This window comes from Hetaerina americana, unplaced genomic scaffold, assembly GCF_022747635.1.
Source record: "Hetaerina americana unplaced genomic scaffold, ioHetAmer1.1.p SCAF_6, whole genome shotgun sequence".
Lineage (NCBI taxonomy): Eukaryota > Metazoa > Arthropoda > Insecta > Odonata > Calopterygidae > Hetaerina > Hetaerina americana.
Window position 1 is genome coordinate 90,902,025 of NW_027287205.1, and position 17,105 is coordinate 90,919,129.

Genomic DNA, 17,105 nt, shown 5'->3' on the forward strand with positions numbered 1-17,105 from the left:
GACTGCTCAGGTGCGGGTGGGAAACGGGGAGTCAGGATGGGCAGTGTTAGGAAGGGGTGTGAGGCAGGGTTGCCCATTATCACCTTTGCTGTTCAACCTGTATGCAGAGGAAATGATTAAAGAGGCATGGGAAGAACTCGAGGTAGGAATGAAAGTGGGCGGGGAATTCATAAAATCAGTTAGGTTTGCTGATGACCAAGCCTTAGTTTGTCAGTCAGCCAAGGGGTTGCAAGTATTGCTGAGTGAATTGGAAATTCAGTGCGACAGGTATGGGATGAGAATCAATATTAAGAAAACAAAGGTTATGCGATTTTCTAGGAAGAAAAAGGCCAAGCTTAACATTAAAATAGGAGGGCAAAAACTAGAGCAGGTCGAGCAGTTTAAGTATCTCGGTAGTGTTTTGGACCAACACGGTCAAAGTAGTAGGGACGTAAGGAGAAGAATTGCGCTAGGCAAAGAGGCTTTCACAAGGAGGAGGGAGTTGATGATGGGGGCTCTGAGTAAGGATGTTAAGAAAAGACTCGTAAAAACTTTGATATGGAGCGTAGCTATGTACGGTGCGGTAACGTGGTCATTGAAGCAGGAGGATAGACGTAGATGGGAGGCTTTTGAAATGTTGGTGTGGAGAAGAATGGAGAAGGTGAAATGGACAGAGAAGAAAACAAATGAGGAAGTACTTGGTATGGTGGGCGAAGAGAGTGGTTTGTTGGGAACAATCCTATGGAGGCAGGAAAAGTGGATGAAGGGGGTGTTGACTGGCAGTGGGATGTTGAAGACTGTGATAGAGGGTAGAATGTTGGGCAAAAGAGGAAAAGGAAGGAACAGGATAGGGATGTTGGACGGGATGAAGGGAGGAAGAAAGTACTCAGAGATGAAGAGGGACCTGATATAGAGTAGGATGATGGATTTTGTGTTTTGTTAGGAGTAATAAAAGTATTTGTTTGGTAGTTGTGTCCATCCAAAAACCTACCTTAACTGGTAGATTACCTTAAAAAAAATGTCTAATTATATGAGGATTTATGATATATTTGCCATTTAATCAGGTTGGGCATGGTTTTCAGCCCCTCTGTCTTAAAATTTTGTTCGTTTAATTGCAACTGTTACTGTTATAATTTCTCAATGCATTGTATGTTTTGTGTATTTTATCTACACATGATTTGAAAGGTCTCTGGTTTTTTAAGGGATTTTTTTTACCAATAGAAGTAGGTATTGTTATTCAAACTTATGTACTAACCCAGAAAACTAGCTATAGGGATTTTATTTAAGGTTCAAGGGGTTTAAATACACCCATTTTCATCAAAGGTACTTCCTAGGCATATGAGCTGTTCGATTATGCATTCATCCAAAGTCAGCTGAAATATGGATTCATGGTTTGGGGTTGCTCACACCATTCCATTTTAGGCTCCAGAAAGGGTCATTAAGATTCTGAGTAATATCCTGAGGAAAAATTGCTGTCTGGCTCTTGCAATTCTGACTTGACCATGCCCATACATTCTCCTCACAATTTTCTTCATTTTCCTACTCAGAAGATTGTTTAACATTGAGATAAAAGTGATATCCATGAATAAAACACAACAAATCTGAAGACTTGGGATTTCCATCCATAATTAAGCCTTTTTAGCAGGAATCCAATCTATGTGGGTGCAAAACTTTTTAATTGCCAAACAAGGAAACTAAAGGAAATCTCTAACCTTCCACAGTTCAAATGTAAACCATGCCAATATCTAGTAAGCAGTACAATTTAATCCACTGATGAGCTCATGTATTTATATTAATCTGACTCCTTAGGTAATATGTATTTGTGTGCTGAATTCATACAACTTGTTCAATTCATATAAACTATATATCCAACCAATAAAAATTATTATTACTACTATCTGCTCTAGTTTAATGAATTCCTGTTTTAAAGTGTAGCATAGTCATTCTATTTCTTGAAAGCCTCAATCGTTTGTTTATTGATCATTGATTTTTATCTTATTCATTTTAGTTAATGAATATAAATGATAAGTGCAACGTACCATTTTTAATAAGTAAATTTAAGGATTTTGATATTTGGCTTTGGAATTAAAATGAAACAGTTTCTTCTTGATTTTGTTATTTACGAGATTTATTTTTGTGACCTCTAGATTAATAAAATCTAGCATAAAAGATGAGAAATATAAGGCCCAGAGAGTTAGGTAGATGGGACAGGAAGCTGAGTTGAACCATTCCTAATTATTAATGACTTATGAGGATTTGTTCCCAGGTTCAGTGTTCACTCTAACTGATCATTTTACACCCTGGACTATAGTGGCTGTAAACATTAGTCACAGGATGCTTTGCTTTTGTCCTGCCTTCATTAATGACCTGTGTTTGACCAACTATCCCTGCACTTTCCAATGAAAATGTTTCCTGGCTTGATACTTGCCGCAAATATTACATTGGTGATGCTAATATTCTCTTCTGTTGACGTCAAAGACGTCAGTGGAACAGCTCAAATTGTGCCGCAGGATGAATATTAAGTATTAGATCACCATGATATATAGGAATCTTCCATTGGATCTTATAACAACTAAACACCATGTCCATCATCCTATTGTGGCTAAAATAAAATTGCCTTTTCACCCCTCCACACAAGAGTGTTTGATGGATTTTGTTTCACGAATACACCTTGGATTAAACTTCATTAGGTCCTCATTCATAGGTGTTGCTGCTGTGTCTTGTGTGTCATGTTAATTCAATTCATTATGGTATTATTAGGAAATTCTAGAGAGGAAATCTCACTTGAAAAACACATGATGACAAACTAGTACTGCATCCCATGAGGTAATTTTACCTGGATTATTAAGCCCAAAAAATTGATAGTAACAGCCTTGAATATCTGAGGTAATGTGGACCGAGACCAACTCAGATGATGGAAAACTGAGGTAATAGGGAATACATAAGTTATCACAAGAAAAAGATTGCCTTACCTCTAAATGACATATACTAATAACCAAACAAGTAGCTCTGAAAATAACATTTTCATAAAAATATACCTGTTCTTTCATAAGCAAAAATATTAATTTTTCATATGGTTACAGTTTTCACTCCAGATGTTACCTAGCTTCTGAATTATGATGCTTGGCTGTCTGATTTGAACTGGATTAATGCTATGGTGAGCAAAGTAATTAATTTTCAATATAGGTACTACAGTGTGAACTGGTGAGATCATGTACCTCAGATATACATATCGTAGGACCTCAGTGAACTGGGACTCAGGAAAGTCCATTTTACTGTAAAGTTTATAGGAGAAGAGATCATTTGTAAGAGACGTGCGATGAAGATTTTTCTGCCTCAGAAATATAAAGATGCTGGTTATTACTGAAGTCCTACTTCTTAACATAATGGTATCATTAAGACACTAATGGATTGTCACAAGTTGGATTGGTGACTAATAGATACATGCATTTATTAATATATAATTTCCTTTATTTTGTCATTCAAGACGGAAAGCCTAACAATGATTCAAACTTCACTGATGTGAATGTCGATTTGACTCATGAAATTTATTTAAATGCCTTAGTAATTAAGAAATCGGGTACAGTAAGGGGCAGTCAAGTGAAATTTCAATCCCGAGATTTGAATGTTTTTCACATGAAATGAAGAGGGTGTGATCCAACAGCTGTAAGTGTGAAAGGTGACAAACCTAGAGCCAACATTGATTTTTTGAAGATGGAAAAAATTAATACTGATCAACAAAAAATCAATATTGCCAATAGGATGGTCTTCTTATATTTGAAATGTTTAAATACTATCAATGCAATAATAAGGGTAAATATAAGTGGTTGATTTAAGATGATAATAATATGCCATAATACAACCTAGAGGATATTTTGATAGGCAAAGGGGGAACATGTGCTCATTCTATACATGTGGAGGCAGTGGAGGCTGACATTAACAATCACTGAGGGGTTGTACAAATAAATGCCACTGGTGGTGCAAAATTATTCTTGGTCCCTCATTGCCTGAAGATTACGCCATGGCACTTGGTTGAGCTCATCCACTGAGCAAATTTGAAATTGCATATACACCGAGTATTCCAAGCTCTTTCTTGTGCTACGTGATAATGCCCAGAACCTGCAAAACTCAAAAAAAGTTTGTCCAGGTAAAGGAGTGGAGCCATCTACCAGGTTGAAACCCTTTGAGCCCTTCCTCAAAGCTAGACATGTTCATTTATCGATCTTTGTTGTTTTCTCACGCGTGACCTTTCTTTGTTGCTGATTTGATGCTGACCATTTATTTCATATTTTGTTATTTTTGAGGTGTAATTAACCTTATGCTGTTGCTGGACTAAATATTGAGTCAGATAGAAGCCGGTGAAGTGACAAACAATAGAGAAACCTAATTCTCAGTCAAAATGGAATATTTAAAATGAAATTTATGAACCTACTTCCAGGGAGAATGGTAACATGAGTGAAAATAGATGACCTCTTGGGAAAATACCACCATGTCAACAATTTGTGCAATGAAATGAACTTGCTGAATTCCCAAGCTAACCTGGACAAAGTGCTTATAGACATCAAGACTTCCTATGCTCATCTTATTGGTCTCTCCTACCCAATGGGTACAAATAAGCCTCTCTTGACCCACAGCAGTGACCAAAAGGCCAGCCTAATTTGATGGTTAAATTCATTAACTTTCGATTCTCAATCAATGTCATTTGACAATCATTCCAATGTTGCCCTGCCATCTGGTTGCATGGAAATATGATGAACAGAAGGAGTGCAACTCTGCAAGTGACATGCTGCATGCATATACATTTGTGGCAATTCAGCAGGCACCGACACTTTTCATGCACAGATATCCCTGAAAGGGCTGAACGTACCTTTGAAAACTCTTAAAATGCTCCAAGTGTGGGTGCCATTTGAAGGGAGGCCGTCTCATTTTCTCTCCCAACCCGTGGAGTTGTAAAACCACGACTCTTCTCGAGACTTAGCCCACGACGTTTCCAAGCTGTTATCCTATTTGAAATCAATTGTCAATGAACCACTGCACCTGCCACTTGGCTCATCCAAACCAAGCCCTCATTGCATGGTGGAAAGCTACTGGCAACTTCCAGTCAGACTATTCTATTTGCAACAAAAACATATGATGGCTTGGTATGTGCTACTGCATCAGTTAGATTAATTTATGGCAAAGGTCATGGAGATGCACATGAAAACTAAACTATTGTATTTAAAAAAGAAGAAACTTGAGTCAGGGTATTTATTTCAATGTAAACTTGGAAATACATCAGTGCGCATGCATGACTTCTTTAGAAATCTGGGAAATACTCAGAATCCCAGGCAAGCTCTCCAATGGAGGCAATGCGTCTTGGATATCTGAAGACCCTGTGCCTTATCAGCAGCACATACTCTATGATTTTGAACACACTACAGAGAGTATTAAGACTTACTGCTAGCAGGACTTGAATTTTGACTTATTCCCATCAAGAAGTCCTCTTATGGTATTGAGATTAATACCTTCCCTACTTATCGAATTATGCTACGTAGAATGACCGGCTAAATGGATGGGATGTGCCAAAGCATACAAAAGGGGTAAACAATTTTATGAAAACTTAGTACTACAATGCATTGCTACAAAAGCTTAGCGATTGCCTTGTCTAACGTCATTAATCGAGTAGATGACTTTCTTACAATCAAGAGAATGGCTTCAAGAACTTTATTTAAAGGAAAGGAAGATTGGAACGCTGGAACGTCAAATAATTTTGCCAAAATAATTGTGGATTGTCTTGGTGTAACAAAGACCTGCATTTGAATTACAGGTGTTATGGAGGTGATGCAAGTAAAAACTCATTCTTCTGAAAGATAAATTTTTTTAAACTAAGTACCCAAAATAAATTAGAAAGCTAAATGTATTCTATTGACTGCCATGCGCGTGCAGCCACGAGTGACTCCGCGGAGGATTCGTTCGTGGTCCGCATACAGCCATCGATTCCCGGAGTGCGCCGCGTTCGGAAGGGTGGGTGGGCGTGACTCCCTTCGACTGACACAAAGGGCTCGACATGAAACGCAAGGGACGGGCAGCCAGGATTTTGACCCCTTTGACCCTCGCACTCACCGCGTTCAGCTGCGAGTGCGTCATTGCCGCCGGGCTCAGGTAGTCCATGTTGGAGTAGTAGGACCCATAGTTCTGCGTGTAGCAGTTGGAGACGAGGGCGGCGGCCCCTCCGCCCCCGGGGGCCCCGCCCGCCCCGCCGCCGCCGCCGACCACGCCACCCTGGTGGTGCACCACGCCCCCGCCGCCTCCGGCCCCCGCGCCGTACGCCCCGCGGTCCACGAGGCAGCCCCCGCCCACGACGAGGGGGTGCGGGTCGTGGGCGGCGGGGGACCAGATGGAGCCCCCGTAGGAGGGAGGGGGAGCGCCGCTGGAGGAGGAGGAGGAGGAAGAGGAGGCGCCGTTGAGGAGGGAGCCGACGAGAGCGGCGGGGGCGGGGGGAGTGAGGGGCTGCGGCTTGTAGGGGGAGGGGGCGTCACGCGCGGGGGCGGCCGGCGAGTCGGCCGACGAGGCGTTGCTGGGGGCGGGGGGCGGCGGCTGCGACGCGGCCGACGGTTCCCCCCTGGGGGCCGCCGAGATGGACGGGGGTGACGGAGATGTCTTGCCCCCTTTCTTGCCCCCGCCTCCCCGCCCCCCGCCGCCCTTCTCCCCCGACGAGGAGAGCCCGATGCCCCCGTTCTGCTGCCCACCCGTGGTGCTCTGCTGTTGCTGCTGCTGCTGGTGCTGCTTCTGCTGCTGGCGGCACTTGGCGCGACGGTTCTTGAACCATACCTGCGGAGGGAGAGGGGGGGAGGGGTTAAACGCGACGGGGCTTCTAAAGGGCGGACTGAGATCGTTCGAGATCCAACGAAAACCCCGCTCAGCGGACACTTTCCAGTTTACGAAGAGCGCACGCTTATTGATGAGGATATGAGGGGAGTGCCGTTGGAGGGGTCTCCGTGCACCGCGGATAGGTCAGATGGGAGGAACCTCTTTCAGTTTCAGTCAACCTCTCGATGGCGTGCACTTCTGGGGACATTAAATTGACTCGCCGTTTGGAGGCTCTTTCTAATGAAAGAGCCTCCGAGAAAGGCGGGCCGCCCCCGACACTATTGCTGTTATATATATTTTGTCCAGCTCTTAAATTTTCATAACACATATTAGGGACTTCGAAGTCTTCAAAACCCATTCCATACACAATTATTAGATTATTTCATGAAATTAATGTTTAGTTTATGGGAAAATCTAAAATAAACCGAATGAAATCGTTATCTTTAATGAATCAGCCACATTTTTGAAGAGGGTCCTCATATTCCCCCAGGAAAAGTAATAATAAGCAATGCGGAGTGCTGTCTGTTGCATAGTATTGTGCCAGTGCCAACTATTGTGAGCGCGCACTTTAATAATCCATTATGAATATTGGAGCAATACGGTCTATTTACGAACCACAATAATATTGTAAATACCAATATGTAGGCGGTTTATCAGTTTAGCGGATAAAGATGATATTCTCAATTTTTAAAAATATGAATGATAGTTTTGATATTATTCGAAGCAATGATGCTAAAATTAATGCTCCATATATTAGATCGTCCTCCCATGGACTACAACCTTGACGTGGTGGAAGGGCTTGTGCGTTCCGATGACCCCTAGAGCTGTGCTGGCGGGAGCAATTATAATTTCTCTTGGTAGGGTCACCCATGCCAGATAGGTCGAAGGTTAGGGAGCAGACGAAAAGCAGTCCACGCAGGCTGCAAAGGCGTCTGACCCCAGTGGGGCGGCCAGTAAGTGATGGTGTCACGTTAAAAACACTATTGAGGAAGGCAACGGGAAACCACCTCAATTATCATTCCCAAGAATATAATGATGGACAGTATAGAGAATATGAGTTCTGGCAACTACGGGGCTCGGCCCAATCGTCCGTGTGTGGTACCCGACAGCGGGGGAGGCAAGGTATCATCCAACGAAAACCTTGCAAAGGGATGACCGAAAACCCGACAGCAGCATCGCAACGTGCACATATCCTAGACGGCCACGGTGAGAGTGGGAAACGGAAAGTCCGGATGGGCAGTGTTAGGAAGAGGAGGTAGGCGGGGTTGTCCATTTACAACGGTGCTGTACGACGTATATGTGGAGAAAATGATTAAAGAGGCATGAAGAGAACTGGGTGTAGGAATAAATGTCGGAGGGGAATACGTAAAATCAGTTAGGTTCGCTGATAACCAAGCTTTAGTGTGTCAGTCAGCCAAGTGTTTGCAGGCATTGATGAGTGAATTAGAAATTCAGTGTGTGACAGATATGGAATGAGAGTTAATATTAATAAAAAAAGGTTATGCGGTTTTCCAGAAAGAAAAAGGCTTCACAATGAAATAGGAGGGCAAAATCTAGAGCAGTTTACGTATGTCGGAAGTGTTTTGGACCAACACGGTCAAAGTAGTTGGGATTTAAGAAGGGAAAGAGGCTTCCACAAGGACGAGTTGACGACAGGGACATTGAGTAAGGATGTTAAGAAAAGGATAGTGAAAACTTTGATATTGAGCGTAGTTTTGAACGGCGCGGAAACGTGGTCACTGAAGCAGGAGGATTGACGTAGATTGGAGGTTTTTAATTGTGGGTATGAAGGTTAAATGGACACAAAGGAAAACAAATGAGGATGCACCAGGTATGTTGGGCGAGGAAAGGGGTTTTTTTGGGAGAAATCCTGTGGAGGCAGGAAAAGTGGATGAAGTGCGTATTGATCGGCAGTGGAATGTTGAAGACTGTAATAGAGGGGATAATGTTGGGCAAACGAGGAAAGGGCAGGAACAGGATGGGGGTGTTGGACGGGAAGAAGGGAGGAATTAAGTACTCAGAGATGAAGAGGGACTATTTGTGGATTAGGATATTGGGTTGTCTTTTGTTATGAGTAACAAAATATTCAATTGTTGAAGGTGTCCATCCAGAACCCACCTGAACCGCTTGATTACCTTAACAAAATAATAATTCATGATCAGTATCGTCACCGCAAACGCTTCCATTCATTGTGAGCCGACACTGGAAAATAAATTCCCCGCAGTCGTCTCCGTGTGACGAAGGAGGCGGCATGGCGGGAGAGGTGCCATTCCAATGAGGAGCTCTGTAGAATTTCGACCAATGCAATTATTTTCTCCGGGCGAGTAGTATTGCTTGTGTCGTTTGACCACGGCAAATGAATGCGGCTGAATACGAACTGGCTCAGCATGCAAATTGTTCGTTCCCCCGCAAATGATCGTAGTCCCCTCGCACCTAAACAACCACGGAGGCCTCCCGCGCTACGGAGAGGGCATCCGGGAACGCCACAAGAGCCGGCCTTCAGAAGCAGGGGCGAGAGGCACGTCGGCCGTTGTTGCTCGCGAGGTGCTCACGTGCGCGACGGAAGGGATCGGATTTAATCCCTAATAATAATTTGCAGAAGATACGTATATACGAGTACAAAGACGCACTTCACATGCCGTTTTTCTTCGGAAGGAAGGCGTATTCATTGCAAAGCCTGTTAATTTTGTTTCAGGGAGCATACTCCCTTTCATAGAAATTTCTGCTCGCTACCATGCTGGGGAATACTTCATTCCATTCATGGTCTCGTGCAAACCGACCGTTCCCCGGGAGGCTCCAAATGCATGCTTTCCAAATATAGTATGCGCACTCCTTGAGTCTTGTCCCTCCGACTGCAATCATCCCCATTAGCCTCCCTACCCCCCACTCCCTCTCGCCCCCCTTCGGTGCTCACGCGATTGCTGGGTGATTCGACTCCCACGCATTCCCCGCCGGACGTACACGTTGGGATAAAATGGCAAAGAATTTGAGACTCTCGTTTGAAAAAACCTGCCAAACATGAATAAGCCTGTTAGCCGCTCATCAAAACCACTCTTTATCCCACGCGTTCTTTTCTGTCCTCTCAATTTCTTGCGAATTTAATTAGCATACATAACTGTAATATATTTGTTCTTCTTTTAATCTTTCTGGTCAAAGTTAAAATTACGTAAAATCAACATCGATTTAATTGTATTTGCCATCGTTTTAAGAATATACAAATAATTATATATATATGTATGTAGGAATATAATGCACTTATTCGTGAATAGAAATGCGATCTCAAGTCCTCGTATTGGTGGCTGGGGCACGAGGATCACGTCGACGCACGATTCAAAGAAGTCGTGGCAAACATTCCCTCGATGCTTTTCTTTTCAGCGGAGCGCCTTCACGCGGCGAAATAAGGTTTCTCCGCTACATTCACTCAAATCAGGGCCGCCACCTATAATTAACGAGGAACACCGACGCAAATCCGTGCAGAGATTGAGGGAAAATGCAACGAAACATCCGCCTCCTCTCACGGAGTATTCAGGCCAAGGACTTGGACGGATCCCTCCAATTCCTTCTTCTACGCTCCGGTTGAGTTTCCTGGGAGTAGTTTTCCGAGAGGAGAAGAACTCGCTGCCTCTCTGCATACATTTTACAGGGAAGGACACTACCATCTCCCGGTTGGCGCAATTATTGGAGAGACGGGCCCGGAGAAATGCTCATTCGCGCCCAACCGAAACAAAATTGACTCGTGAGGTCGGCGTAATCGAGTGTCCGTCCTGATCGCCGAGAGCAGCGCGAGGGGTGCCGAGGCAGGTATCTCCGGGGTCCCTGAAAATGATCGAATTTCGATTGGTTTGAATAGAGGCGTGATCACGAGATCCAGGGGAACAGTTCTGGCGAAACAGGAAGAGAGGAAGATGAGCAGGATGCTAAAGTCATAGATGGATCCATGGAAAGGGATTTCCGTGTGTTAAGTCTGGAATGCCGTGTGTGTATATCACGGGCGTTATTGCAATGCGAAAAAGAAACGAGGCTTCGGAGATGCTGGCACGGAGTGATAAAGGGAACGCTGCTGTAGTTGCAGTGATTTGGAAGAGAAGTGCGTGCGTGAAGTGTGCTTGGAGCAATTCTCAAAAGGGATTGGGGGACGAGGGAGGTGGAAGTGGGGAGGGAGGTTTCCTCCGGCGGGGCACGCGAGAGACGGCCGAGGGGGGGGAGAGGAAGGGTTTGCGGCGATTTGAGGAGGCGGGGGAGGATCGATGAATGAGCAAAGGAAACAAGAGGACAAAGGGATGATTCGGAATATTCCCAGAAACAAGAGAAAGAGGACGCGCTATGCTTTCCGAGGAATGAACGAGAAAGAAAGCGACGCCAAAAACAATAACGCGAGTTAATCCTTGTGAGTTATTAATGGAACGGAAAGAGACTCGGGGGAGGTCGAAGGAATAAACGGGAAAATATTTTGCCAAGGATTTGTGCAGACATTGAAAGGAAATGAGACGCGGACGAGAACGGCTTGAAAACAGGAGTGTTTTATTTCGAGGTGGGCGGAGAATGAGAGCGAGGGAGGGCAGGAGAGGAGTGGACCAGAGGGAAAGAAATAACTCAGGACATTAGGGAGAAATAGAAAGAAGAGATTTTAATGGCCTGCTCCTGGGATTCAAGATGAGAGGATTTAGTCGGGAGAATTCATTACCCCAGTTTTCATATCAGGAAAGTTGAATGCACAACAAGATAATTTTCACTTCTTGCGAATCGTTCACAATCATGCGTAGCCTCGAACCCCTGCTCTTCTGTTCCATCCCAAGTACGTATTTCAGGCCTACTGTCTCCCATCAATTATAATCCCCCACGAATAACTCCCTTTCCTCTTTCTCTCGTGCACACACACACACACACATACATACATACATACATATATATATATATATATATATATATATATATATATATATATATATATATATATATATATATATATGTATACACATGTATAGACACGCTCACATGCCCTGTAATAAACAAAGACGTCAAACGTCCTATTTTCAAAACCCGAGTCCCACCACTCTCCCACCTGATTTCTAACTCTCTCCCACCAATTCCCTACTCCTCGGGCACCTCCAGCAATGTAGTTTACCTAATGAAGAGCCAACTATGCCCTTTTTCTATATTGAACAGTGCACCACACCCCTTTAAATTAGAATCAATGACCACCGGGCCTTGTGCAAGAATTCTTCCCTGACTGAGATGCTTCTAATCCCAGAGCACGTCTCCGAACACGACACTTCCTTTGATGAATGCTATTTTGTCTCCAGTTTAGCATCTTTCCGTCCCTCCAATCAAACTCAAAATAATAGAAAGGGCGTATAAGTATATGGCTCCTGAATTCCTGGAATGAGCCAGGACTCAAAATCAGACACCAATCGCCCCAATCCCCAGATATATTCACCTCCCCTCCCAAAACCTTCCATATTAATCCCGCATTTCCAAACCTTACCCTCCCAACTCTTTACCCGCATTCCCCTTCCAACCAGCGTCCTCGCCCTCTCCTATTAAAGCTGTCCACCCATTCCCTTACTTCCCAAGAGGAAGGCGGTTTGCCCACAAGAAATTCGGAATACGTGAGAGTTTCATTTGCGTGTGTCTCAGTTTTTTTGTCGTTAGCACTAACTCGCTTCTCCATTTAAATTATAATTCACATCCTCGGGATTTTCTTTAAAATTTAAATGCGTTTATATGTATATATATTTTTTTAAGGTAATCTACCGGTTAAGGTAGGTTTTTGGATGGACACAACTACCAAACAAATATTTTATTACTCCTAACAAAACACAAAATCCATCATCCTACTCTATATCAGGTCCCTCTTCATCTCTGAGTACTTTCTTCCTCCCTTCATCCCGTCCAACATCCCTATCCTGTTCCTTCCCTTTCCTCTTTTACCCAACATTCTACCCTCTATCACAGTCTTCAACATCCCACTACCGGTCAACACCCCCTTCATCCACTTTTCCTGCCTCCATAGGATTTCTCCCAACAAACCCCTGTCTTCGCCCACCATACCAAGTACTTCCTCATTTGTTTTCTTCTCTGTCCATTTCACCTTCTCCATTCTTCTCCACACCCACATTTCAAAAGCCTCCAGTCTACGTCTATCCTCCTGCTTCAATGACCACGTTTCCGCGCCGTACATAGCTACGCTCCATATCAAAGTTTTTACCAGTCGTTTCTTAATATCCTTACTCAACGTCCCTGTCATCAACTCCCTCCTCCTTGTGAAAGCCTCTTTGCCTAGCGCAATTCTTCTCCTTACGTCCTTACTACTTTGACCGTGTTGGTCCAAAACATTACCGAGATACGTCAACTGTTCTACCTGCTCTAGTTTTTGCCATCCTATTTTAATGTTTAGCCTAGTCTTTTTCTTTCTAGAAAATCGCATAACCTTTGTTTTATTAATATTGATTTTCATCCCATACCTATCGCACTGAATTTCCAATTTACTCAGCAATGCTTACAACCCCTTGGCTGACTGACAAACTAAAGCTTGGACATCAGCAAACCTAACTGACTTTACGAATTCCCCGCCCACTTTCATTCCTACCTCGAGTTCTTCCCATGCCTCTTTGATCATTTCCTCTGCATACAGGTTGAACAGCAACGGTGATAATGGGCAACCCTGCCTTACACCTCTTCCTAACACCGCCATTCTGGACTTCCCGTTCCCCACTCGCACCTGAGCAGTCTGAGACATGTACAGGTTGCGAATTGGCCTCCTTTCCCTCCAATCAATTCCTATTTTCTGCAATATATTAATTAGTTTTTCCCAATTCCCCCTATCAAACGCTCTTTCGAAATCTAGGAAACAGGCAAATACCTCGTGGTTGTGTTCTATGTTCCTCTCGATTAATAATCTCATTATTGCAATGGCATCACGCGTACCTCTCCCCTTCCTAAACCCAAACTGATCATCCCCTAAGTAATCATTTGTTCTACTCTCTATCCTTTTGTTTATGTTCCTGAGAACAACTTTAGCTGCGTAGGATATCAAACTAATTGTCCTATAGTCCTCACATGACGTGGCCTTTACCTTTTTCGGAATAGGAACTAAAACTGATCTCACAAAGTCTTCCGGCCAGATTCCCTCCTCATAAATACTACGGATCAGCCCATATAGCCTCTTCCTCCCACACATTCCTAAGCATTTTAAAAGTTCCACGGGTATGTTATCCACCCCCACGGCCTTATTTAGTTTCATCTCCCTTAATGCCCTTTCTATCTCATTGTCTAGTATGCCTGGACCTAAGCTGTCTTCCTCTACGTCATGCTCATTTTCTATGTCTAACTTTGTTGGTCTTAGTTCTAAACTATAAAGTTCTTCTATATACTCCTTCCATCTCTCTTGGATGTTACCTGGGTCAACTATTACCGTACCCGCCTTATATCTAACTGTTAGCATGGATCTTATATTCTTACTTCCCGATAACGATTTAACTTTGCTGTACAGCGCACCGATTTCACCCTTCCTCCGCAGACATTCCATATCCTCGCACTGCGTCTTCCACCATGCTTCTTTTGCTATATTTGTTGCCCGCCTCAATTTATTGTTTAATTATTTGTACTTCGTTTTGCCTAATTCTGTATTTACATTCTTCCATTTTCGCCACTCATCCATCTTTGTAATCATCTCATCCGTGATCCATGTTTTCCTAGTCCTTTTAGCGTTAATGGTTCCAATAGTGTCTTTTGTGGCTTTAGACAACCCTGTCTTGAAACTTTCCCATTTTTCTTCGATAGTACTTAGCTGTTAACCATTCTCCATGATTTCCTCTACCGCCTGTTGGTACTCCTTCCTTTTCATTCCATTTATTGCTTCTGTATTCCATTTTCTAACCCGCCGCCTCTGCCTTATCTTTTTGAAACGGACGCTACATTTCATAACAATTAAATTGTGGTCAGAGTCCGCATCCGCTCCCGGGAAGCTGTGGGAATTTATCACACTGTTCCTAAACCTGTGTCTAACCAGGATATAATCTAGCTGATACCTTTCTGAGTCACCTGGCATTTTCCATGTATACCTGCGTCTTTTGTGGTGTCTAAACCAAGTGTTGGTGATGACTTACCCCTGTCTCCTGCACAACTCAACTGCTTTCTCCCCGCGGTCATTCCTCGTGCCTTAACCGTAGTCCCCGACCTCGTCACCATCTCTTCCTTCGCCTACCGTCGCATTCCAATCCCCAATCACTATCAAATGTTTCCCTGTGGGAACACACTTAATGATGTCCTCTAACTGATCGTATATCCTATCGACCTCTTCTTCCTTATGGTTGCTCCGTGGCATGTATACCTGAATAATAACTAAGTTCGTCGGTTCTGCTTTTATCTCTACCAGTAATAATCTATCTGTTACCTGTTCTATGTTGAGTACGCTTCTTCCAACCTCTTCATTTAATACTATGGCAACCCCTCGTTGGCTCTCGTCCCCGCCGCTGTATAGTATTCTATGCTGATCACTCCAGTAATCCCCGCTATCTTTCCATCTCACCTCGCATAGACCTAAAATATCTATATTTCCCCTTTCCATCTCTCGCTTAACATTTTCCAATTTCCCTGTCCTTATCATTGTCCTATCATTCCACTTTCCTGTTCTAACTAATTTGGTTTTCTTCTCCTGCGTCTTCTGTCATGCTGCTGCTGGTTTTCCCTTGCAAGGATTTCGTGGGATGACGACCGCGGAAGCCTTGCCTCTCCCGCTGATGGGCACGACACACGGCCGATTGGGCCGAGCCCCGTAGTTGCCAGGGCTCAAAATCTCTGTTTTGTCCATCATGTAAATCTTGCCGTTGCCTTCCTCAATAGTGTTTTTAACGTGAAACCATCACTTACTGGCCGCCCCACTGGGGTCAGACGCCATTGCAGCCGCCTCATTAAGGAACAGACGCTGCGTGGACTACCTTTCGTCTGGCTCCTAAGCACCAGCTCTTCCACACGTCAAGGTTGTAGTCCGGGGAGGGAAAAAAAAAATATATATATATATATATATATATATATACTTAAATACATATACATATACACATTCAAACACGAAATCCCGCCAAACGGCGAACAAATACTCTATACTAAATACTATTTATATAGAAACGGTTATAAGGAAAATGGATAGGAACACAAACAAAGGACGAATACAGGAGAGGTGGGGAAGGTGGAATCCACAGATCACGAATGTAAAAATATTTCCTAGACCGGGATTTGAACTCCGGATCTTTCCACTTGCCGAGCGGAGGCTCTTAACCGCTTGAGCTATGCAGGAAACTTAATTTACACTGAGATCTGCGATGCTTTTATGCCACCATGTGCCCCAATTCTTAGGCCAAGAGATGGCGTTACGGAGCTGTTTCACCCACCAAAGGAGAACCAGACGAGACACACACAAGAGGAAAGGAGAGTAGTAAAGCAAACATAGAACATCATAAAAGATAAAAATGTGTGTTCTTCTGGCTATGCGTGCCACGAAACGCACTGTTCTTGTCCTGTATGTTTCCTGGATAGCTCAAGTGGTTAAGAGCCTCCGCCCGGCAAGTGGAAAGATCCGGAGTTCAAATCCCTGTCTAGGAAATATTTTTACATTCGTGATGTCCTTGATTCCGCCTTCCCCACTTCTCCTGTGTTCGTCCTTGTGTGTGTGTTCCTACCCCTTGTCCTTATATCTGTTTCTATATAAATTAGTATGTATATATAAATATAAATATATAAATATATATATATATAATATATTTTTTTTGTCAATAAAATTCTTGTAAAAAAATTAGTCCTACCACTCTTGGGTGCGACCCTGAATATTATATATATATATATATATATATATATATATATATATATATATATATATATATTATATACAGGGTCGCACCCAAAAGTGGTAGGACTGATTTTTTTACAAGAATTTTATTGACGATTTACTTAAATCGACATAATAATCTTCAAAGTATGCTCCTTGAGCTGCTACACACTTAGTATAACGTTGCTCCCATTTCCCCTACGCCCGCTGGAAATTTTCTTTGGGTATGCCGTTGATGACCCTCGTCGAAGCCTCTTGAACGGCCTTTATCGAGTCAAAACTTCGTCCCTTGAGCTGTCTTTTCATCAGGGGGAAGAGGAAGAAGTCCGGTGGTGCCAGATCGGGAGAATAGGGCGGGTGCGGCAACGTGACCACGCCGTATTTGGCCAGCAGATTTCTGACGACGAGCGCGTCATGGCACAATTTTCGGCACCATCTTGGCGCACACCTTGCG

At 43.5% G+C, this 17,105-nt stretch overlaps 1 protein-coding gene across 1 annotated transcript in view; it reads right to left on the reverse strand.

Moving 5' to 3' along the window:
• The window catches only part of LOC139695042 (homeobox protein OTX2-like), a 102,960-nt gene that overhangs the window by 11,712 nt on the left and 74,143 nt on the right, over positions 1 to 17,105 (reverse strand). Inside the window, exon 3 of the mRNA XM_071593634.1 lies at positions 6,082 to 6,789. Within this exon, the coding sequence (XP_071449735.1) occupies positions 6,082 to 6,789 (708 nt within the window). The remainder of the gene's footprint in view (positions 1 to 6,081; positions 6,790 to 17,105) is intronic.